The sequence below is a fragment of the Tiliqua scincoides genome, chromosome 2, assembly GCF_035046505.1.
Source record: "Tiliqua scincoides isolate rTilSci1 chromosome 2, rTilSci1.hap2, whole genome shotgun sequence".
NCBI lineage: Eukaryota > Metazoa > Chordata > Lepidosauria > Squamata > Scincidae > Tiliqua > Tiliqua scincoides.
Window position 1 is genome coordinate 92429203 of NC_089822.1, and position 23541 is coordinate 92452743.

The 23541-nt window shown below is 43.2% G+C and overlaps 1 protein-coding gene across 3 annotated transcripts in view; it reads right to left on the bottom strand.

Moving 5' to 3' along the window:
• SLC44A1 (solute carrier family 44 member 1) overlaps positions 1 to 23541 on the bottom strand; it is a 113596-nt gene that overhangs the window by 36508 nt on the left and 53547 nt on the right. For all 3 annotated transcript variants that reach the window (XM_066615172.1, XM_066615174.1, XM_066615171.1), the window contains 2 exons: positions 12552 to 12645; positions 240 to 409 (listed from right to left, as the gene is read on the bottom strand). In XM_066615172.1, the coding sequence (XP_066471269.1) occupies positions 240 to 409; positions 12552 to 12645 (264 nt within the window). The remainder of the gene's footprint in view (positions 1 to 239; positions 410 to 12551; positions 12646 to 23541) is intronic.

Sequence of the window (23541 nt, forward strand, 5' to 3'; positions counted from 1 at the left end):
GTAGTAATACTGAACCATGTTGAAATCAGCACATTAATTAAGCACAAGGAGTATTAATGCACACAACATTTTAAAGTACATTTAATTCAGCTGTTGGGTAGGAAATATAAAATTTGAAATAGTTTCCTGACATATGTAATACTGAATATGCTTCGTTTCATACTTTGGGGACATAAATGTTCACATTCTCCTGTTGCAGTACTATAGATATAGCTAAGAACGAAAAAAAAAACAATTACCTAGTGATAACAAGCAAAGTCCCAAAATAATCTCTCTGCAGGTCATTACTCCACTAATCAGCCTGTGCAAGACACTACTGTCACTGACATAGGTGATCAGGGCCTCTGCAAACTTGGCATAGCAGGAAATGTTCACAGGAGCACAGCGATGGAAGAATGGAATAGGTGCACTGGTGATACAAGAAAAAAAAATCAGAAAAAAAATTACTCCTATGTAATATAAATGCCACATCAACACACAAATGGAAGGTGAATTGATGCAGTACACTCTACCCTCATAAACATTCTAACCAAGAGCTGCAAGATTAACATAAAGGTGCTGTTATAAATGAGAATGACCGTAATGAGTTGCAATGCAATTCCTACAAATCAAGATACTTTGGGAAGAGGGTAGAGTGTACATTTTGATGTTTCCCACCCCACTCATTCAAAAACCAAAGCAAAACTCACCATTCCAATCCACAAAATTAAAAACAAACAAAAAAAACTCCACTAATTCAACATGTCAAGAGTGAAAATTAATGTTTAATCAGAGAAGTTGTGAGGCACTTCTGTAAATTATTCAGGGTCTTACTGTGAAGAACCCCTGGAAGGCATAGCTCACAGATGTAACTGTGAAGAATCTGCTGCCCAGCTCATCTTAAAGGCCATAGTATGGCACAAAGGAGATGGTGGTGTTTTCCACATATGCACCAGGATCCAAAAAGCCCCTTGTATAAGATATAAAGGAATTACCAGTGCCCTTTCCATCTTCCCCTCATGTCATAGTGAATGTTGTTCTGGAGAGTCTTCATAAGCCCCTTGGAAGGGGAAAGAGGAATGAGACAAGGTGAGAAGAGAGCCCCTAAAAGGTCTGGTGCATGTGGAGAACACTGTGCACAGTTCTTTTGATCCTGGCCACAGAGCCCAACCTGGTTGAAAACAGTTTCTAAAAATGCTTTCAACAAACATTAGAACAGAAGAGTGGCCAATTTTTGTAGCAAAAAATGTACTGTGCTGAAAAACCAAAAATTCAATTTAGAGACTTAACGTGGCTACCACAAGGCAATCTTCTCCCCAAAAATTATTACTAATGTTCTATTCCAGATCTCCTGTTCTACTACTACTACTACATAGTATTATTATAGTAGTAAATCCTAACTACTATACATAGTTACAAAGTTTAAGTTGACTACAAATTCTACCCATTTCATTGTCAAACACTTGTAATTAAAGAGTGCTGACATCTCAACACACTGCTTTCACAAGCATATAATCCTCCCTATCCCTAAGCAGTTAGGGACACCCCACACCAGGACCCTAGACATTTTACAAGGATTTATGTTCCACTGATTTAACATCCTACCATGTTAATTTTTTGTCTCTACACTTGCTCAATAGGCAGCTGCACTGCTGCTCCCAAAATTTATACCAGATTGTCACGACTGTCTATTTTTAGTTCTCTCTTGCACACAGAGAATATTTTGCATTTTTATTTGCAAGACAGTTGTCTAATTAAAATCAATGAATAGAACCACTCTTTCACATTCAAATAGATTTTTTATTTAACCTGTAGGTTCAAGCTTTCTCCAAATCAGTTCCTATTGTCTTACTTGCCAGGTTCAACAAGGCTCTGGCAGAGAGGGTATATAATACCTTTGGGGTATTCAATTTTCTGTCAGAGATGCAAAGTCTACTTACTTTAATTGGAAGTCTTTTGAAAATGCTAAACATTCACTTCAGGCATGCAGAACAGAAAATGCTGCCTCCAACCTCCCTTTTCCATATATTATTTATCACTCGCAAAGAAACCCAATATAATAAAAACAGTCATTGTCAAATGATTAGTCCCTGTTTGTGAGAAAACTATCATCTGCTAACATCCAGAAAATGTTTAGAGTCCATACTTCTACATAACTGACTAGCAGTTCTAAATGGAAAGGTCCCAAGTGAGCTATGATCATTGAAGCATAATTCATGCAAACAGCAGGGAAAGTGGTTAAACTGTTCAGGGGCTCTGCAATTCAGATTGTAGGCGAGACAATCACATAACTGAATATGTTCTTTAACATCAGAACTCTACCTAAAACAAATTAGATGTCAGGGAGAACATTCTAGCCTAGCCTATTCCCCACTGCTTTTCTCTGCATAAGGATTTTTTTCCACTAAGGGGAGCATTCAACCTAAAGCACTGGCCAACCCATTCTTTTTTATAGATTTCCTCTTCTGCTTGCTTCCCAGCTCTTCACACATCCAGCCTGCTGTAGAGTAGGAAGAGGTAAGTGGGAAGAGGAACTGTGGCAGTTTCAGTGGAAAGAAGTGCTGGTAGGGAGCCACTACCACAATCTTCTTTCCACTTACTCTCCTTTCAAAATGATCATTGTAGGGGAGGGCAAGTGGTTGGGATGACCACAGGTTCACTGGTGGGTCAGGTGATGGACAAGACAGAGTGTGAATGGGTTAGAGCCTTCCCTAGAAGGATGTGAGCAGGGTGCAAACCCAGGGTGCCAGAGTGCGCCTCCCCCATTGTAGTCACAGACTGGTCATAAAACTGGTGGCCACCTCAGTTGCCCTACCCAAGGAACAGCTCTGCTCCCATCAGCCTGTTACTCCCTGAGATGCTTTACCCCATCTCAAGAGCTGGCCATCCAGCTTGCATTAGCCAAGCCCATTCCAAATCAAGTAGAGGTTAATTTCTCCATCACTAGTTAGAAGAGGAACTGTTTTATCATCTTGTCTGGATGTTTCAGGAACTGTTTTATCATCTTGTCTGCTACTTGTGTGAATCCGGCCTGCATCAATGCACTGCAAATGCTCTTTGAATTTAGAAAGAGCATTTAAATTTAGAAAAGTTATTTCTAACTTAGAGATAAGTTAGATTAGAAAGTTGTACCTTCTCTACAAAATGTTAAAAAAACAGGAAAAATATCATGCTTATTTTTACAACACAGAACATGCTTCTGTAAAGTAAAAATAAATGCATAATGTAACATTCAAAAAAATGTTGATATTGCTTCTTACGCAAAGAGTAACTTAACCATGTCAAATAATATTCTAAGTCAAGAAATCAAATGAAGGTTCTAGAGGCTTGGAAACTCCAAGGTCTGAATGAACCAAATAATTTTTATTTAGGAATGTACAAGTATAACCTAATTATCTACGGATTTTTCACTCGTGGTTTTATCTCAAGGAATAAAGTCATTTAGCAATAGCCTCATTAGTGCGGGAGAAGGCAGCCAACAGAACATCCATCAATCATTCTCTCTCCAGGCACTTAGAACAGCTTCACTCCCAGGCAAGCAACCCCCCCATCCCCCTGAACACATGAAAGAATGCAAGTGATTATCACCTCCTTTGCTCCCAGTGAAGGGAAGGGTTACTGGCTCTGAGTGAAGCCTTGAAAAGCACCTGGAGAGAGAATGATTGATGATTGCCTGCCTGATACCTCTGTTGTGCATTACAAAGGCCGCAAAGCTGATTTTAAATCACTGAGTAAAGGACATTGTTTTTTAAATGGATTTCCTTTAACGTGATTTTTGGTATCCATGTGGGTGCTGGGAACGGAACCCTCATGGATACTGACACTCAACATGTTTAGCTTACAAACAGAAAGAAATTAAACTTGGTGCTTGACTGAAAGGATACTGTGTGATTTTAAACATTATGCTTGTAACCTTAGGACTCTTTTCTATCCCAGAAAAAAACAGAAATATTCACAGCAGAGTCATTACAGTTTCCTCAAGGAGGAATTTAATAAAAAGAATTGTCTGCCAAAAGTAATACACTACCATAAAAAATATCAGGTTGCTTAGCTGTAACAGTAGTTTTTCAAGTGGTCATCTGTGCAAACACACACAGTGGAGCTCTGTGAATGCACAGAGACAAACTTGAAAGCTTTCAGAGCTCTGTCAGTCATTCTGACACTTCAGTTTGTATGCAAGGCCCTAAGGTTTTAGAGGTCTTGCACAAGCAAAAATCCAACTTTCTCAATTCCTTTAAGAACTGCCATCAGTTCATCCTATTTAGGAGGTGCAAAAGCCATTGGAGTCGCACCTGCAGGCAAGTCAGGGATCTGCACAAATGACCACTGGAAGAACTACTGTTACAGATAAAACACCCTGCCCTCCTCTTTCACGGTCTCAAGTCAGACACAGGTAGTGGCAACTACCTAGTTATTCTTACTTAGGGGTGGTTATGGGTCAGACAAAAGAAGATGCCCTGAATAACAGTATGCTCAAAGAAGGGATTAGCCCTTCCCTAATTCCCAGAGCATGCACTAACTCAATCACATGTGACTGCACTGAAACCCTGAAGAACTGATGACACATAACTCATATGGCAATCACTGTACTTAGCATATGAAATATATTCAACACTAAGTACAGATTTACTTAATTATTTTGTCTTGCTAACAAGTGTTGACAAAGTCTTTGTCCTTGGAATCTTTATCCCTGTCTTTGGGAGAGACTTGCCACCCAATCCTAAACTGATTACATTCATATAAAATCTTCACTGAAACCCAAGAGATGCACTTTCACAAAACACACACTTTGGATCAAGATGTCAAGTGGGAAAATGGATGTTTTTTTCCTGTTTTGGTTCTGAGGCACTACTTCAGAATTGCACCTTTTGTTGTCTCACAAAGAGTTACAAATGAAAAAGACTGCCCACTAGCTCAAAAAGTGTTCATAAAAACCATACTATATGAATTTTTATGCAACTCTATGTGAAAATGAAATTTTTCAGGACAGCATGGGTCTTTCAGAATACTGTTTCATGTTTATATGTGCTGGTAAGAAAGCCAGATCCAAAGAGCTGCTGATAATCACATGAGGCTTGTGGTGGCTCACTGGAATTCAGCACTTTTCTTGAACAGCTGACCTCCACTCTATGCTATATCAAACTGAAACTCCTCTCAAGTGCAAAAGCAGTTTACCATACTGCACCAAGGAGGGTTAGCAGTGATTTGAGGAAAAAACAAGTCTACAGCCCCCTTAGATTCATTAAATTAATTTTATCATTCTTTAGTTCCTGGCCAAACTCCCCCGGACAAAGATGCAAAATGCATAGCCTGGGAAAAAGAGTCTGTTTTGTTATTTCAGCTCCCCACAATGTCAGTACAGTTACTTATTATTGCACTGAACACTTGCTGAGGAAAATGATTATCTAGCACATCTAGAATTACCTGGTTTTATGCATACAAGACAAAATCTAACTTTGCTATAATGAATAAGAAATGAGGTCAGTGGTTACTACATGATGTCCTGCAACAAATGGGACTCTTGAGAATCTAGCACATGAGACCAATTTCTATTTCAGTAGTTCTGATTCAAATAGGTAGAAGATACACTGCCCCTTCTCTAATAAAAAGCAGAATAATATATTTATACACAGTCACCCTCTGCTCTTTTATTAATGGTTACTGAATATATACAGGAATGTTACACATATTAATGTGTAACAGGGCAGGAGGTCTGGTCTAGAGGGCAGAGCCTCTGTTAGCCCGAAGACAACATCAGAAGGTCACCAGTTCGAGGACACCGGCAGCTCCCTGAACGGCTGAGACCTTGAAGCAGCTGACTAGCCGAGCTGAGTGATTCCACCAGCTCTTGGTGTGAGCAAGAAGCGTCCTGGCTGTCCTCCATGTGAAAGATGGAGCTGCTTGTCAGTCTGCGTGGGAGAACTGGAGGCCAGAAGTGAGACCAAACCAGGAAGATCCATTCTGAAATGTCGTTGGTTCTTGAAAGAGAGAACTTCTATGATTGTAAAAATCCCCTTGAGGGATTTAGAAACGCCTGCCTATGTAAACCGCCTTGAATAAAGTCAGAGGAGTAATTCGATGACCAGAAAGGCGGTATATAAATACCTTATTATTATTATTATTATTATTATTATTATTATTATTATTATTATTATTATTATTATTAATGGAATTGCAACTTATCTCAAGTATAAGCCCTCATTTAATAATGATCAAAACTGAAGACAGGAGTGGGAGATTCTACAGTAAACAGCAAGTATATTTTTTATGTTTCTGCACATAGATCAGGCCTTTATTTATAAGCAAGGTGTACCAACTTTTTAAAATTTCCGAGGTTCCATAAAATATTGGCACAAAATAAGAGTGTTTCACAAATCTATCTCCTAGATCTGTAAAATACAGAGAAGCTTAAGGAATGAAGGAAATTGTCCCTTGTAAACATTTCTCTTTCTTGGATTCTGGAAGTCCTCTATTTAAAAACAGTTATGCAAGAAATACATTGGTGGCTGGCTGTGCAGAGTATCTGTCCATGTTTCCTGCCCAAAAAAAGTTGAAGTACAAGGAGGTATACGAGATTAACAGAACTGCTGAGAAGCCCCAGGAACAAGCTTCTTCTGGCTATGTATTGGTCTACACAGAAATTGCATGAAATTTACTAAGAAATAAAGAAAAATGCTAGGAAGGAGAGTGACAGTTCTGTGTTATGCAAAGGTTCATGTCAGGACCTAGTTCCATCTTTCCCTTCAGAAAGCCATGTATCAGTTCATCTAGGGACTCTAGTTTTCTATTTTACTACAACCATACCTTTAATAAAATGGCTTCCCTTAGCGCTGATATGTTACAGCACTCTTGTTCTGTCATGATTGACAGCCATTTAAACAGTTGGAGCAGTGCTTTCTTAGTCAATCAGCACCCATTTTTTGGCTATGAGATCAACTGTGTCTTCAATAGCACTATTTTATGTAGAATGTGTTCTGGGGAACGTATTTTTTTTATATTGGCAACCTTCAGTCTCGAAAGACTATGGTATCGCGCTCTGAAAGGTGGTTCTGGCACAGCGTCTAGTGTGGCTGAAAAGGACAATCCGGGAATGACAATCCCTTCCACACCGGGAGCAAGTGCAGTCTGTCCCTGGTCTGTCTCCCTGGCTATGGGCCTTCCTTCTTTGCCTCTTAGCCTCAGACTGTTGGCAAAGTGTCTCTTCAAACTGGGAACGGCCATGCTGCACAGCCTGCCTGCTCAGAGGCCAGGGTTTCCCACTTGTTGAGGTCCATCCCTAAGGCCTTCAGATCCCTCTTGCAGATGTCCTTGTATCGCAGCTGTGGTCTACCTGTAGGGCGCTTTCCTTGCACGAGTTCTCCATAGAGGAGATCCTTTGGGATCCGGCCATCATCCATTCTCACGACATGACCAAGCCAACGCAGGCGTCTCTGTTTCAGCAGTGAATACATGCTAGGGATTCCAGCACGTTCCAGGACTGTGTTTTTTGGAACTTTGTCCTGCCAGGTGATGCCGAGGATGCGTCGGAGGCAGCGCATGTGGAAAGCGCTCAGTTTCCTCTCCTGTTGTGAGCGAAGAGTCCATGACTCGCTGCAGTACAGAAGTGTACTCAGGACGCAAGCTCTGTAGACCTGGATCTTGGTATGTTCTGTCAGCTTCTTGTTGGACCAGACTCTCTTTGTGAGTCTGGAAAACGTGGTAGCTGCTTTACCGATGCGCTTGTTTAGCTTGGTATCGAGAGAAAGAGTGTCGGAGATCGTTGAGCCAAGGTACACAAAGTCATGGACAACCTCCAGTTCATGCTCAGAGATTGTAATGCAGGGAGGTGAGTCCACATCCTGAACCATGACCTGTGTTTTCTTCAGGCTGATTGTCAGTCCAAAATCTTGGCAGGCCTTGCTAAAACGATCCATGAGCTGCTGGAGATCTTTGGCAGAGTGGGTAGTGACAGCTGCATCGTCGGCAAAGAGGAAGTCACGAAGACATTTCAGCTGGACTTTGGATTTTGCTCTCAGTCTGGAGAGGTTGAAGAGCTTTCCGTCTGATCTGGTCCGGAGATAGATGCCTTCTGTTGCAGTTCCAAAGGCCTGCTTCAGCAGGACAGCGAAGAAAATCCCAAACAAGGTTGGTGCAAGAACACAGCCCTGCTTCACTCCGCTTCGGATGTCAAAAGGGTCTGATGTGGAGCCATCGAAGACAACAGTGCCCTTCATGTCCTTGTGGAAAGATCTGATGATGCTGAGGAGCCTGGGTGGACATCCAATCTTGGGGAGAATCTTGAAGAGGCCGTCTCTGCTGACCAGGTCGAAAACCTTTGTGAGATCTATGAAGGCTATAAAGAGTGGCTGTCGTTGTTCCCTGCATTTCTCCTGCAGTTGTCTAAGGGAGAATACCATATCAGTGGTGGACCTGTTGGCTCGGAATCCACACTGCGTATTGCCCATGCTATCAAATGTATTGCTGTACTACCAGAGCCAGCAACATCTATGAGGCCAAATGAAGCAGGTGCTTCAGGCAGCAGTTTGATAGGGGTGCCCATCTCTGTCTACCTACTTGCCTCCACTGCTTTACCTCTTCTTTCCACTCTCTGGGTTGAAAAAAGAATAGAGAAGACAAAGAAATGTAGAGGGGAGGAGAGTGCTGAGCTCGAACATTGAGGACTGGGAGGAACAGATGCTGACACATCTGTAAAGGAGAAGGGGATAGTGTTTAGAATGCCATCTCAGGTGTAAAGAAGGCTGTGGATGGCCCTGTATACCACTAACTGTATACTACTAACTGCACACTTTTAATGCAGCATCCATAATTCCTTTCCTCCTATTTCTAAATTTCAACATGCATTTAAAAAATAAAGCTTCTAATCTTCAGTTCTACAAAGGTTGAGAAAATGATGCAATTTAGACCCTTTAATGCTTCAAGACACACAAACTGATGTACACAGCATTCTTGGTTATTAGACAAGCTATGACTGGGTGAAGTGCATGCTTCCACAGACAATTCAAAATCCAGGAGAATGGCAATAATTCTATTGCTTGTTTTCTTCTGGAAGAAGAAAAGAAGCTTTTGACCATGTGCTTAAGAAAAATATGATTGAGCCAGGTTCAGAGAATAATCTGTTCTTGAAGGAAACATGAGAAAAATCAGGAAATAATAGTTGGCATGACTTCTGTCCCTAAAGATAACTCTTAAGAACTTTTTTCCAAAATCTGCAATATAGGTTAAAGGCCTTTTGTTCATAGGAGAAGCTCATTGGAGGCCATTTCAATAAAGTCATAATCCAAAGTTAGATGGATTCTAACCCCCCCCCCCAAATAAAAACCCTTCCCCTTTAAAGAAGCTTACACTGACAATAGATCTTTTTTCTCTAACACATGTAATAGTATTTTCTTAATATGTGATGAGGCTGTTCTAAACTGTTACTGGCAGAGAATCTTGAAAATGGTTAAACAAATGAAATATAACCTGATAGATGCTCTGGAACAGCATTTCTCAATGCTGCTCCCCGACGTACCACTTGCTGCCACGCTGTCCTTGGAATACCACCGGAAATAACTGGCGATGATGCCATTGCCAGTTACTTCTGAATTTGGACACCACTATGGGAGCTTCCAATGTCAGTAAGAGGCTCAGGGTGGGCAGGCAAGTTTTTTCTTGAGCTCAGAAACTGCACACTATAGTTCTGCCTGCCAACTCAAGTTTCCAATTGCAGTTGGAAGCTCCTGTTGCAGTATCACTTCCAGGCAGTGGGTGCTGTGCGTACCACCCCACACTGCCCAGTGTACAATTGGTGGTACGCATGCCAGGGATACGAGAACCCCTGCTCTGGAAGTATTGCTTTTGGATTATTTTTATGATGTAGTTTTGATCTCGAAACAACAACTGACAAGAATGTGTTGATATCTGAAATAATTTGTATTACCAGAATGTAGCACAATCAGAATATACCTAATATATTGCTTATTGAGATTATAAGGGAGAAATTGACATACAATCATATGTCACTTAATGACAGAGATAGAGAACAGCCTCCTCGTCATCAAGAGAGGATGAAGCTCTCTCTGAAGCTCAGACTGCCAGAATCACATGAGAGACGTGACTTTCGGTTTCACAGAGGAAACTGGAAATCACATCTCTCGCGCAATTGGGCAGTCTGAGCCTCACAGAGGCAGCGAGCAGAAGTGTGCTGGCTCTGGGAAGCTCAGGTGGGCCTCCGGAGGTGAGGGTGTGCACCCCGTGACGACAACATGACCAGCGGCGGTCATCACTGGAACGTCGCTAAGCGGCGCACATCTCTATTACGTTAACAGAAGAGCACATACATTTGTGCAGGACTGATCCTTATTTTTGGCCTTCTGGAAACAATATGCAATCAGTTAAGGGTTTTTTAATGCTGATGATGATGCACAAGCGTTGTTTCACATGTGATACTTAAGCAGATATTTGAAAATCTGTGTGTGTGTAAAAAAGTTAAAAACCCTTTCTTAAACTATTTAGATATTGCACCTTAGTTAGAAATATAAGATTTTGTGTTTGCCTATGGATAAATTAAGACTTTTCACTTGGTAGATTCAATAATAAAGTTTTTGTTTTTAATACAGTTTAAATCTTGTACCTTAGCTGAATGTATATTTTTCTCTCTCTTCATAAATAACACTGGGCCTAATCCTATAATCGCCAGTGCTGACATGCTGCCAGCTCTGGGTGTCACAAACATGTCATAAAGCACATTCACAGCAACTGGTGAGGAGAGAGTGCAGGTGCTGGGCCTCTGTGCTGGGTGGACGCCATGGAGGAGCCACTGACAGTTAACTATCACCACCACCCCGCAGTGAGGCTTCCTGGGGTGGGGGAGGATGGGGGAAGGAAAGATTGGACCTGGAAGGGGACAGAGACAGTGGCAGAGTCTACTGCTGTATCCTATTCCCCCCTCCCTGGCTAGGCAGTTCAACAAGGGTGTCCTCGAGTCTGCACCCGCTCAACAGCGGGCAGATACAAGGAGACCCATAGGAGCCATGGCGTCATTACCAGGGTGAGGGAGCAAGCACTCCCTTCCCCAGGGAGACCTCCAGCAGCTGCCCTGGCCCCATATGGCGGTGGCCATTTTGGCACCGCTGTAGCCTACAGCGCCAGGGTGGATAGGATTGGGCTGTAAATCTCACAATTAAAAAAAGAAAAATAATGAATTTGTGTCTGCTAACGGCTCCACAACTTGAAGAAATCTAAATTTAGTTGGAAGGGCACAAGCCTTTCACTCATCATATGGCCGCCTTGATAACAGAAGCTTTTTCTCAAGAGTCCCGTTTCCAGTCCCCTCTTCTCTATAACACGCTCTTCAGCCATTAGTATAAAAAAAATCGAATACACCCCAACAGGCTTTGTCTCAAGTAACTCCTTACTAACAGAATTTATTTAAGCACATCTGATTGGATCATATCACAACTTCCAAATCCCAAATCCTTGTACAAATGTGTCAAATACAGATAACAAAGCATGAAGCACATTAGTTATTTTCCCTCCCATTGAATTTAATCCAAATATAGGATGATAGTCGGGAATATATTTTGGATAAGTGTTACTAAGATTGGCAAGCATTCATGTGATCATATCCCTTCACAGTTTGGAGCCCAACTATTCAATTACCTATGCAGGAAGGTAAAATGAAATTAAAATTTTATAAATTAGAATTAAAATGAGTATTACCTTTTGCAAATCTCACAATGTGTAAAACCTCTGTTTACTTAGTAGCTGATGTGAACAGAACACATCACAAGCTGAGTGCAAGTGAAGTGGTCAGAAATTTAAGCAGTCCAACGCTTTTGCAGTTTTTTTGGATTAGACACAGATGCAATCAAGAATTAAATAACAATGTTTGAACTGAACAATAGATTATTTTTTTCACTGGGGTGATCAGCTAAGCTTAGTAAATGCAACATTCTGAGTGCTGAGAAAATGTAACAGACAAGCAGTTTGTAGTGTTATTTATTTCCAGATGGAGCCATTTCTGCCCAACGCATATATGCAACAGGGACCAAATGCGTACACCTGTGGGCTGGGCAAAAATGGGTTAAAGTGTCAAATAATGAAAAGTAGCTCAAAACAGACAGACTAGGAAGGAGGAAACCGCTGGATAGGTCAGTATGTATGTGATTCTAGTTTTTTTGTACAGTAGATTGGGAAACTTGGGAAAAAGATGTTGGCAACAACTGACTGGTTGGTTGGGTATATATTTGCGTGAAATGCAAAAAGACATCACAATTGACAGAAACATGTCCATGCACATGCACCAAACACAACCCCAAGCTTTTGCACAGCAGCACAACCAAGCCATACCAAATTGTTTTGAGGTCCAGATTGAATGGAAGCAGCAATGTCAACACAACCTATTTTCCAATGTATTTTTTAAAAAACCATTTTTACAGCATGTGAAATGTGCAATTTTTAAAAAGTATTTTAGTTAGAAGGGGTTCCTATAAAAATAACCTGTGGTACCATGCTGAATTGTCGATATGGTCATTGAATGATTCAATTTCATATCAACAAATAATTTTACACAGAAATAAGTGCTTTTTTACCTCTCTGGAACTGGGAGCTTGGGGCAAAGATTATCAGCCCCTGGATCTGTAGTATATTCAGATGGCTTTAGTTCATAGCTACATAAAGTAGAACCTGTTTAAAGAACAAAAAACAAAACCAAGAACATTACTTGAGGGGGAACAATCTAGTATACATCCATTGACATTTCAAGCATGAACACTGATTGTAACACTGATACCCGATGCAAGTACAAGCACAGCTGCATTAAATCCTGACATGCTTAAGTGAAAGAAAACATTTCATTTGGTCTTCAGGAATATTTTATTTAAAGGAAATTCTGGACAGTAACGGACCTGCCCCCAATGTGCCTCACGGCACAGGTCCACAACCTGACGTCCCCTCATCATGCAGCCCTCCAGGATACTCTGGAGGCTTGTGCGACACTCAGCATAACTCGAAAAGCCTTCTGAGGCTTCTTGCATGGTTTTAAACAATACTTCTGGTTTCCCAACAAAACTGGAAGTACTGCTTAAGATCACAAGAGAAGCCTCAGAAGATTTTTTGCACGCTGCCTAGCACCACACAGATTGACTCCAACGGGCAGGTGGGGTGGCAGGGCAAGTGGAGGCAGCAGCAAGCACCATGTCTAGGGTTTTTGCCCCCTTGTCCCTGCTCAGGTTTGCCACTGGGCTTGGGGTCACTTGTGAGATTGCAAACACAAACCGGAGGCCATTTGGAACAACTTCTGTAAGCTATGCCTTGCAACTGTCATAATGCGTAGAGCGGCTTGCTGCATGTACTGACATTATCACAAAGAGAACTTCTAGAATCATGTGGTGACATGAAGACACTTCACAATGGGGACATTAGGGCAGCCAGAACCCCTCAAAGAGGCTCTTACAAGCAGTTTCCACAAGGCAATCTAAAGAGACCTTATAAAGGCCAAAGAACGCTTTCCAAGCGGCAGTTTTGAATTTCATATGATAAACATAAACAGCGTACTTCAGAAATCACAAAAAGAAATCACTATTTCTAATGGTTGAAAGGAAACCCATGAAATACCAAAGATTCAGTACTTATAAACCTTTTCATCCAAGCTCGGTTCTCCTAAAGAAGAGCCTGACCAACTATTTACTCCTATAAAACGCACCCATCCAGCTTAGTGAAGAACAGTACCTCTAACATAATAGGTAAAAAGAGTGTGGCATCTTTCATTCTGCTAGCTAGAGTTAGAGCCTCCCTAGCTTGTGGAAATAAACCAGTATTGTGGATTATAATATCTAAATAATACCACCTACTGTGAACTAAAACAAGCCATTTGATCTCATAATTTTAAAACTTCATCAATGTTATAAACAACAGTGTTAGAAGTATATTTAACATTCATACCACAGAGCTCACAGCCCCCAGGACACTACCACCTGCAGGTCTTTTATTGACACTGCACCTCCCTTTGTCACCTTTATTCAGTTTTAAAGCAATTAAGCTTTAGATTCCTAAGGCCTGCTCAGTTTTTTGAATTCAGACCTGCTTCTAGGCTGTCACTAAAAAGGCTTTCCTAAACTCAAAGAGCTCTTCAGAAAAGAAACTGGGATGTACAATTTAGTTGCATATTTACAATCTATATTCTCCTGACTGATCTCTAACTACCATGGTTCTACAGCCCAACCCACTCTCCAACATTCTGCATTCTCTAACTACTTAGGGCAGTGATTTTCAACCTTTTTAATCTTGCAGCACACTGGCAAGGCATTAAAATGATCAAGGCACACCATCAGCTTTTTGATAATTGACAAGTCACACTTTGCTGTCAATGGGGGCTCACATCCCCCAATGATCCTATTGATAAATGACCCTCTCCCAAATTCCTGCGGCACACCTGGGGACCATTCGCGGCACACCAGTGTGCCACGGCACAGTGGTTAAAAATGGCTGACTTAGGGAAGTAGATTTGAAACTTCCTACTTCCCCAGTCTGACACAAAAACCATGCATGCCACAGGTGTACATTCTAGGGCAGGGGTGGCAAGCCTTTTTTGAGAGCATGTGCCCAAATTGGCTAAGATAATCTACAACAGTATTTCTCAACACCTACTCTCCCCCCCCCCCCCACTGTACCACTTTGCAAGGTCCATCTATTGGAAGTACCACCAGCTGACATAATTGCCAGTTACTTCTGGATTGGGAAGTCAGATACAACGTGACAAACTACCAGGAAGAAGCTCAGGGTGGAGAGGAAAGATTTTTAAGCAATCTAAGAGCACACTGGAGCTCTGCCCACCAAGCTCTGCTACTGCTCATATCAGACAAAAGTGGTGTGGACCAGGCTGCAGGTTACACTTCTTGTAAATAAACTAAAGGGAAAAGGATGGGATCAAAATCTCCTGGCCCTGCCTACTTGCAGGTGGGAAGAGGTGGTATGGTGCAACCAGTTTAAACTCTATGTGTTTAAACAGTTTAAACAGTTCTAAGAAGGAGCACTTCACTTCCCCTCTCCTCACTCCATTCTTCCATGGCATGGAATTTAAAGTTCAAAGAAAACATGTCCCTTTAAATTTTAAATGCCATGGAAGAATGGAGTGAGGAGAGGGGAAGTGAAGTGCTCCTTCCTAGAATAGCATTTAAAGTTTACAAGAACACATTTCCTTTAAACTCTGTGTGAGAATGAAGCATAGGGAGGGAAGGGGATGATTCGATTCCCACTTGCATTTAGTGAGTGGTACTGCATGCCACAAGACAATAAAAATTTTTCATGTACTGCCTTGAGTACACATGCTATAGGTTAACCACCCCTGCTCTAGGGTGTGTTTGTATAGGGTACTAGCCAAGCCTGCTGGGACAACATGAACCATAAGTACAACTTAACTCAAGTCCATCATTCTCTATGGAACTGTGCATTTCAGTGAAAAACCAGTAACAGTGGACAAGCTAAGTTTCAGAAGGTGGTATGTTTGCCATGACTATCTTCTCTTTGAAGAATCCTGACATGCTTCCAAGAAATGTTAAGTTTCCTAAAAACATGGTCTTAAAGCCACTGATCTAGGGCAATGTATACAATCAGTTATGATATTTTTTTTAATAAAAAAAACCTTACCAAATGGCAGCTATACATTATTCTTTTATTGTGAAGCTTTGTTGTGAATGAACCCCACAGTCACATTTATATTTAAGCATGATCTGAAAATACATATTTAATTTAAATTTCTCTTCAACCTGTGTTTAAATATAAACCCAACAGAGCTTCAAAATAGAAGAATGATAGGGAATATGTCAACACATAGTGACATTTCCCCTTTAAATATAATCCCATAATCACTTTCATTTGACTTCAGTAAAAGAAATCCTTGCCATAGTTGTCAACTTAAACAGGGGTGACTTTTGACTCAAAATCCAGTTTCACAATAGATGTCTTTCATGCACAGCAGCAGGGCAAAATATAACAGCAGCCACAAGCTATATACAGAATACTGTAAAGAAATCCTTTCTGGTTAGTCAAAAAACCTAAATCCTAGCTACCAAGAAACAAAAACAGGAGAGGATCACAAGTCACCTGAAAATGGTGGGCAAATCTTTGCAAGGTTTGTAGTTATTTACGCTATCAAGAAGTATTTCTAATCTGAGCTCTCAGGATAAGACAGTCCCATTTCTTTCACTCTTGGACAATCCCGCCATACACTTCTAATGGATCTAAAAAGTGCTCAAAAACACTTTTTGCTCACTCTGTCATAGACAGTCATTGATGCAAACACAATCTGCGAAGAAAGATACCCCCCCCCACTCCTAACACCCAAGCACAAAACACATTGCTTCAAATGTCTTTTCCCCCCCTCAAGTCTTTTTATAGTGTCTATATAACGTACATGACAACACTGACAGTTACAGACAGTTCTAGGCTATTACAAAGGATGCTGCCAAAGACCCCCACACACTACTACTGAACCATGAAATATCAAACCAAAACATCTTATGTATCCATTACAGCGTTTCAGAATTGCTTTTTTGTTGAAATAATGGCTTTGGACTACATGCCATCTGAAAGAAATCCAAAGAGTTAGTTTTTCCATAACACCTGACCAATCCTAGACAGCAATCTCATCCACACCAATTTGGGAGTAAGCACTATTTAAAATCAGTGGAACTTGCTCCTGAACAAGTGTGCATATGACTATACTAATAGTAAAAAAAACAAACCCTGCCTCCAATGATCGTTACTTCGTTTTGATATTTGTAGTTTGCATGGACAATTTGGAAAATTTGCTTCTCTTTGGGTATTCACTGCTATACAGTGTGATGAGGCATCTAACACACACCTGAACCTTGAATTAAAATCCCTGTAATAATTGCCTCTACAAAAAATATTACCTCTCACACACCAGTGACCTACATTCATTGGAACAGCTGCACAGCATCTTCTGCAAATATAGCAGATTACACCAGAAGTATGGGCTGTGCAAACTGATACTCCACTATTTTCTTAAAGCTTCAAACTCTCATAGTTCATAACAGGGGTATCCAAAGTTGTTGGCAGAAGGGCCACATCATCTCCCTGACACTATGTTTCCCAGGGGGAAAAAGAATTAATTAACATTTAAAATTTGAATAAAATTAACATAAATTAATATACTAGAGGTGGAACTTATATAAATGAATGAAGGTCTTGCAATAGCTCAAGGCCTATAAAAGGCCTTGAACAAAGCAAGGCTGGCCTTTTCTTTGCTGCTGCTACTGCATCACAGATGTGAAACAGCAAGCAGTGGAGGGAGCCCTCATCCTACAGCTAATGCGAGAGGTCAAACAGTCGCCCTCACGCTGAGAGCAGTTGCATCGGGCCAGTGCAGGCTCCAGCAAGTTTCCAGAGGGCCAGAGGCTCATCGGAGACTCCTGAGGGCCACACTGGGAGTTCTCGAGGGCCGCAAGTGGCCCCCGGGCCAGGGTTTGGGTAACCCTGGTTCATAACAAAAACCTAAAAGCATATAAATTTCAGCTGCCAGGTAAAAGTACTGAAACCATCATGTTTCAGTTGGAATTGTCTTCTGGAAATGTAAGCTTACAGCAGGGGTGCTCACACTTTTTTGGTTCGAGAGCTACTTTGAAACCCAGCAAGGCCCAGAGATCTACCCTCCAGGGGGGCAGCTTGGGGGGTGATGAGAAGTGGGGGGACACCAGGTGTGGGGCCAGGGGAGCGGCTGGGGAGCCCTCCAGGGGGGCAACTTGGAGGGGTGATGGGAAGTGGGGGGACACCAGGTATGGGGCCAGGGGGAGGGGTTGGGGAGCCCTCCAGGAGAGCAACTTGGAGGGGTGATGGGAAGTGGGGGGACACCAGGTATGGGGCCCGGGGGAGGGGTTGGGGAGCCCTCCAGGAGAGCAACTTGGGGGGGTGATGGGAAGTGGGGGGACACCGGGTGTGGGGCAAGGGGAGCGGCTGGGGAGCCCTCCAGGGGGGCAACTTGGGGGCAGCCCCACACCCTCTTCCCCGCCCACCCTCCCTCCGCCCCGAGGCGCCTGCTCAGCTCACCCTCTGGGAGCAGGAAAAGTTCTCCAAGGGCACCACAAGGCTGATCCCAGCCTCGGGAGGAAGGCAGCGACGTGAGGCAGCGCAGCCCAGCCGCGCCGCGCCTCCTCCCGGGCTCCCCTTACCTGTCCCCAGGGAGGGGGTCTCGGCGGCGCCTCCGGCGGCGCTTGCCCTCCCGCCGGCTGCAGCCTCGCAGCGCCCGGCTCCCGAGGCGGGGACGGCGGTGCCCGTGCGGGGCAGCAGCAGCAACCAGAGCGTCCCCGCCGGCCACGGGCTCCCGCGCCGCCTGCCCGCGCCGCCGCCCCTGGCTGCACCGCCCCAGCTGCACCGCCACCTCTACACACTCCTTCCAGGGGTCGCCTCCCCCGGCAGCCTCCTGCTCCCCGCCGGGCTTCATGGCAGCTGCTTCTTGGCCGGAGCGCACTCGCCTCTGCGGGCGGGCGGCGCAGCTCTCTCTGCGCTGCAACTTTTTCGGAGCTGCTGCTGCTGGAGGCGGAGAAGGGAGCTGTGTCCTTGGGAGGAGGCGTCCCTCCGCTGTGGCCGCGGGGTCCCTGCTGCTCTGCTCCCCAGCCCTGGCAGCGGCTGCACCACGGAGACCCGGACTGACGCTGCAAGCCCTGCTCGGCACCGCCTCCCTGGCCGGAGTGACGGCGCTCTCCACCCATCCAGGCCCCGCGCTGAGCTCGCCCGGGCTGACTGATTGATTGAAATCATTGATTGAAATCAATGAAAGGGGCAGGAAAGAGCCCTGGAGCTTCCCGATTGGCCCGCCATGTTGAAAGGGGCAGGAAAGAGCCCCGGAACTTTCTGATTGGCCCGCCATCGCATCCGGGACACTCGGTGGCACCAGGCCAATTGGGAAGCTCCGGGGCTCTTTCCTGCCCCTTTCAACATGGCGGACGGGAGGCTCGGCACACGATCGACCGGATTTTGCTTGGCGATCGACCAGTCGATCGCGATCGACGTCTTGAGCACGCCTGGCTTACAGGGTCAGTTCATAGCTTTATTACGTGATCACTCTTATCAGTGCAAGAAAAATAAATAAAATTACCAAGAGCATTTTAGGAGCAAAGGCATCTTGGAATTTTTGAATGACATTACCTCAGAAACATTCCCCTACTGTTAGGAAGGCAAAAATTGTGACACGAATCAGCAGTTCTCAAACTCTAGGAGAGTTTGAGCCACTGTAAGTCCTTGCGGGGGCGGGGGGGGAGACAGCAACATGATCCCCAGGACCACGTCGCTAAGGGGACTGCAGGAATTGGCATTTACTTACCAGTCCCTGCAGCAGCCTACCCGGGGTGCGGGGAGCCCTGCACGACTTTCACCAGGGCTCCCCAGGTCTTAAAATGTGAAAGTGGAGCAATCGCGCCACGCCTCTGCAAAACCAGAAGTGGAGTGCAATCGTTCTGCTTTCACTTTTTAAGCCCAGGGGAGCCTTGCATAAGGTTGCGCAGGGCTCCCCGCACCCCCAGGAGGCTGCTGCAGGGACTGGCAAGTAAATGCCAGTAAATGGTAAGTAAATGCCAGTCCCTGCAGCCCCTTAGCAACGTGATCCTGGATCCCCAGGATCACGTTGCTGCCTCCCCCCTACCCCCAAACCTTAAGGGGAAAGTGGCCAGGGCACTCTGGCTGGGGTGTCACGACGCCCCAGTTTGAAAATCACTGACTTAAATGAATGGCAGCATATACAGACTATGAAGACACCCACTGTCTTTGTTACATCAGTCAACCATAAAACAGTGTAACTTTCAGTTTTCAGCTGTAATTTAATACAGGAAAGGGGTAGTCACTGTCTGAAAAGCTAGTGTATGAATATGGCCTTCAGAAAACTAAGTCAGACCTTCACTATCCTTTTTAATAAAAAGTGGCCATTAGCACAACGTGTGTCAGTTATTTTCATTTCTTAATAAATTGTAATGAAAATAACGGACACGGGTTCTCATCTTCATCTTCTCATTTTCACACCTTCTCATCTTCATCACGAGCCTATTGCCAATCTATTTCATTGAGTCATTATTTCCAATTTGCTATCTCACACAACAAAATTATTTAAACATTTATCATGCCCCATTTAGCTATGTTTAAAAAGGCAGTCAGCTTCAGAAAAAAATATATAGCTCAAGATGTCTGCCCTTGTGAGGAAGGTGTTGCAGCCCCTTGATCAATTTGGCTTCCCTTTTCTGTATCTTGTACAAGGCTATTCATGATAATGGAAGGATGCCCTGCCAGAATGTTGTGTAAGCTCAGCCTCTGCATTTGTTGGATGCGAAGACCGTCCTCACTCTCTTATAATGTACATTGTATCAGGCAAGGATCGCTGGCATCCATTTTGGCCAACCCCCCTATGGCTCTGTTCCTCGCTGCAGATATTGAACTGTCAATTACTCTTAAGGCTGCTGCATTTGGCACTGTTGCTCCTAAAATGAGGGTGAACTTCATCAGTTACAAAATCAGTTGTCAGAATGATGTGCTATAAGTAGAAACTGCACACTGGTGGGGTTTTTTTGGGTTTTGATTTTATTGTTTTATAAGCATAGTTAGCTTGTGGCTTCAGCAATAAATATTTGAGTCTTTCATTCCTATGTCAAAAACAGATTTTACAGATGCAAAAGGTTGCCCATTTTGGGTATGCTTTGGGATACGCATGTGTCTTTGTGCATAATGCTTCCTGCTTCCAATTCTATCCTCCTGAATATCAAGTTGCTGAGCTAACAGCTCTCCACTTATAAATGTCCTAGCCAGAGTTAATACATCTTAGGTTTATAACTACCCAGGGCCATTTTCCACACACCTGTTAGCAAATGCAGCACGACTGAAATAAACCAGCACAACTGAAACTAACCAAAAGCAAATAGCTGTAAGCTGGGCGTTTCAAGTCCTGTAACGCCATAATAAGCCCTCTGAATTTGTGTAACTGTGACATTCAGTTAAACATTTTTCTCCTTTAATTTCCTTTCAGTTGACCTATTAAGGCACATATATCCTTCAGTTTACTTTTTGGCTACCTATCTTATCTTGTACTTGTAATTCTTGTACTTATAAGTCTGAGCAAGGCGTTGTAGGTATGAGCAATGTGGCCCATACTTCATTTCAAAGTATGAAACATAAAATTAACCCTAAAAGTGCCATTTGCTATTATAACATTTTGAGGGTTAAATATCTCCTTTGTAGAGGCCATTTTCACCAGAAAAAACAACATACAGGGAAACAAATAACTTCTACCTCTGTACTGCAATCCTGATCCAAAGTGCAGTCCCAAGTAGCTACTACACGAGTAAACATAAAGCTGTAAAGACATACTAACATATTTAGCATCACATGGCCCCAAATTTTTAATTCGAGACATTGTCTCATATTTTTCGGGGTGCTAATCTAACAATTTCTAGTGACATTGGCAGGAGCAGATGCACACCCAGCCATTTCCAGAATTAAGTCTTCTATTCAGCCCCAAATTGATTTAGTAGTCTAATTTTAGTTTTCTGGGGGTTTTTTTAGAATGGCTTTGGAGGATTTCCCTGGCATGAACACAGAAAGTTACTTTTAGAAGGTTATATTTAACAAACAGCATCTCTCTTTGGAACATTGGTATGTCATACACCTGGAGTATTGCATCCAGTTTTGGTTGCCACAACTCAAAAAGGATATCGTGGAAATGGAAAAGGGAGCAAAAAAGAGTGACTAAAATTATTACTGGGCTGGGACATCTTCCTTATGATAAAAGGTTACAGTATTTAGGGCTCTTCAGTCTAGAAAAAAGGTACCTGAGGAAGGCCATGAGTGAGACATACAAAATTATGCAGGAGATGGATAGAGAGATGCTCTTTTCCCTCTCACAGGGAGACATGCATTAAAATTGAGTGTCAATGGACAATTTTCACAATGGAGAGAGGTGAAAAGTGGTGTGCCCCAAGGATCTGTCCTGGGACTAGTGCTTTTCAACCTCTTCATAAATGACCTGGAGACAAGGGTAAGCAGCAAGGTGGCTAAGTCTGTGGACAACACCAAACTTTTTCAAACGGTGAAGACCAGAAGAGATTGTGAGGAGCTCCAGAAGGATCTCTCCAAACTGGGAGAATGGGCAGCAAAATGGCAGATGCGTTTCAATGTAAGTAAGTGTAAAATAATGCACATTGGAGCAAACAATCAAAACTTCACCTATAGGCTAATGGGTTCTGAGCTGTCTGTGACGGATCAGGAGAGGGATCTTGGGGTACTGGTGGATAGGCTGATAAAAGTGTTGACCCAATGTGCGGCAGCAGCGAAGAAGTCTAATTCTAAGACTGGGATCATTAGAAAAGCTATTGAGAATAAAACAGCAAATATTATAATGCCAGTGTGCAAATCAATGGTCAGGCCACACCAATTGCATCTAATCCTGGTTGCTACATCTCAAAAAAGATATAGTGGAATTGGAAAAGGTGCAAAAGTGACTAAAATGATTACTGGGTTGAGGCACCTCCCTTATGAGGAAAGGCTACAGAGCTTGGGACTCTTCAGTCTAGAAAAAAGGCGCCGGGGGGGGGGGGGGAGATGATTGAGGCATACAAAATTATGCACTGGATGGATAGAGTGATGCTCTTTTCCTTCTCACACAATACCAGAACCAGGGGACATCTGCTAAAATTGAGTGTTGCGTTAGGACAGACAAAAGAAAATATTTCTTTACTCAGAGTGCAGTTATTCTGTGGAACTCCTTGCCACAGGATGTGGTGATGGCATCTTGCCTAGATCACTTTAAAAAGGAATTGGACAAATTTCTGGAGGAAAAGTCAATCACAGGTTACAAGCCAAGATGTGTATGTGCAACATCCTGATTTTAGAAGTGGGTTACCTCAGAATGCCAGATGCAAGGGAGGGCACCAGAATGAGGGTCTCTTGTTGTCTTGTGTGCTCCCTGAAGCATTTGGTGGGCCACTGAGAGATACAGGAAGCTGGGCCTTTGGCCTGATCCAGCGGGGCTGTTCTTATGACATTTCAGCATCTTTCACTTGATCAGAGACTCCCAACAACAGATAGGTCCCAACCACAAGAGATAACCCAAGGTACGAATACCAAATGGTTAATAATTACGGTTGCCAGATAGAAAGTGGGACAGCGTACCTATACCTTTAACCAGGGGTGACCAAACCCCGGCCCTGGGGCCACTTGCGGCCCTCAAGCCCTCTCAATGCAGCCCTCAGGGAGCCCACAGTCTCCAGTGAGCCTCTGGCCCTCCAGAGATTTGTTGAAGCCCGCACTGGCTCAACGCAACTTCTCTCAGCATGAGGGCGATGGTTTGACCTCTCCTGTGAGCTGAGGGATGAGAGCTCCCTCCACTGCTTGCTCTTTCACGTCTGTGATGCAGCAGCGGCAGCAAAGGAAAGGCCATCCTTGCTTTGTGCAAGGCCTTTTATAGGCATTGAGCTATTGCAAGACCTTCATTCATTCATATAAGTTCATCTTTAATATATTCATTTATGTAAACTTATGTAAATTTATTCAAATTTTAAATGTAAATTAATTCTTTTTCCCCCC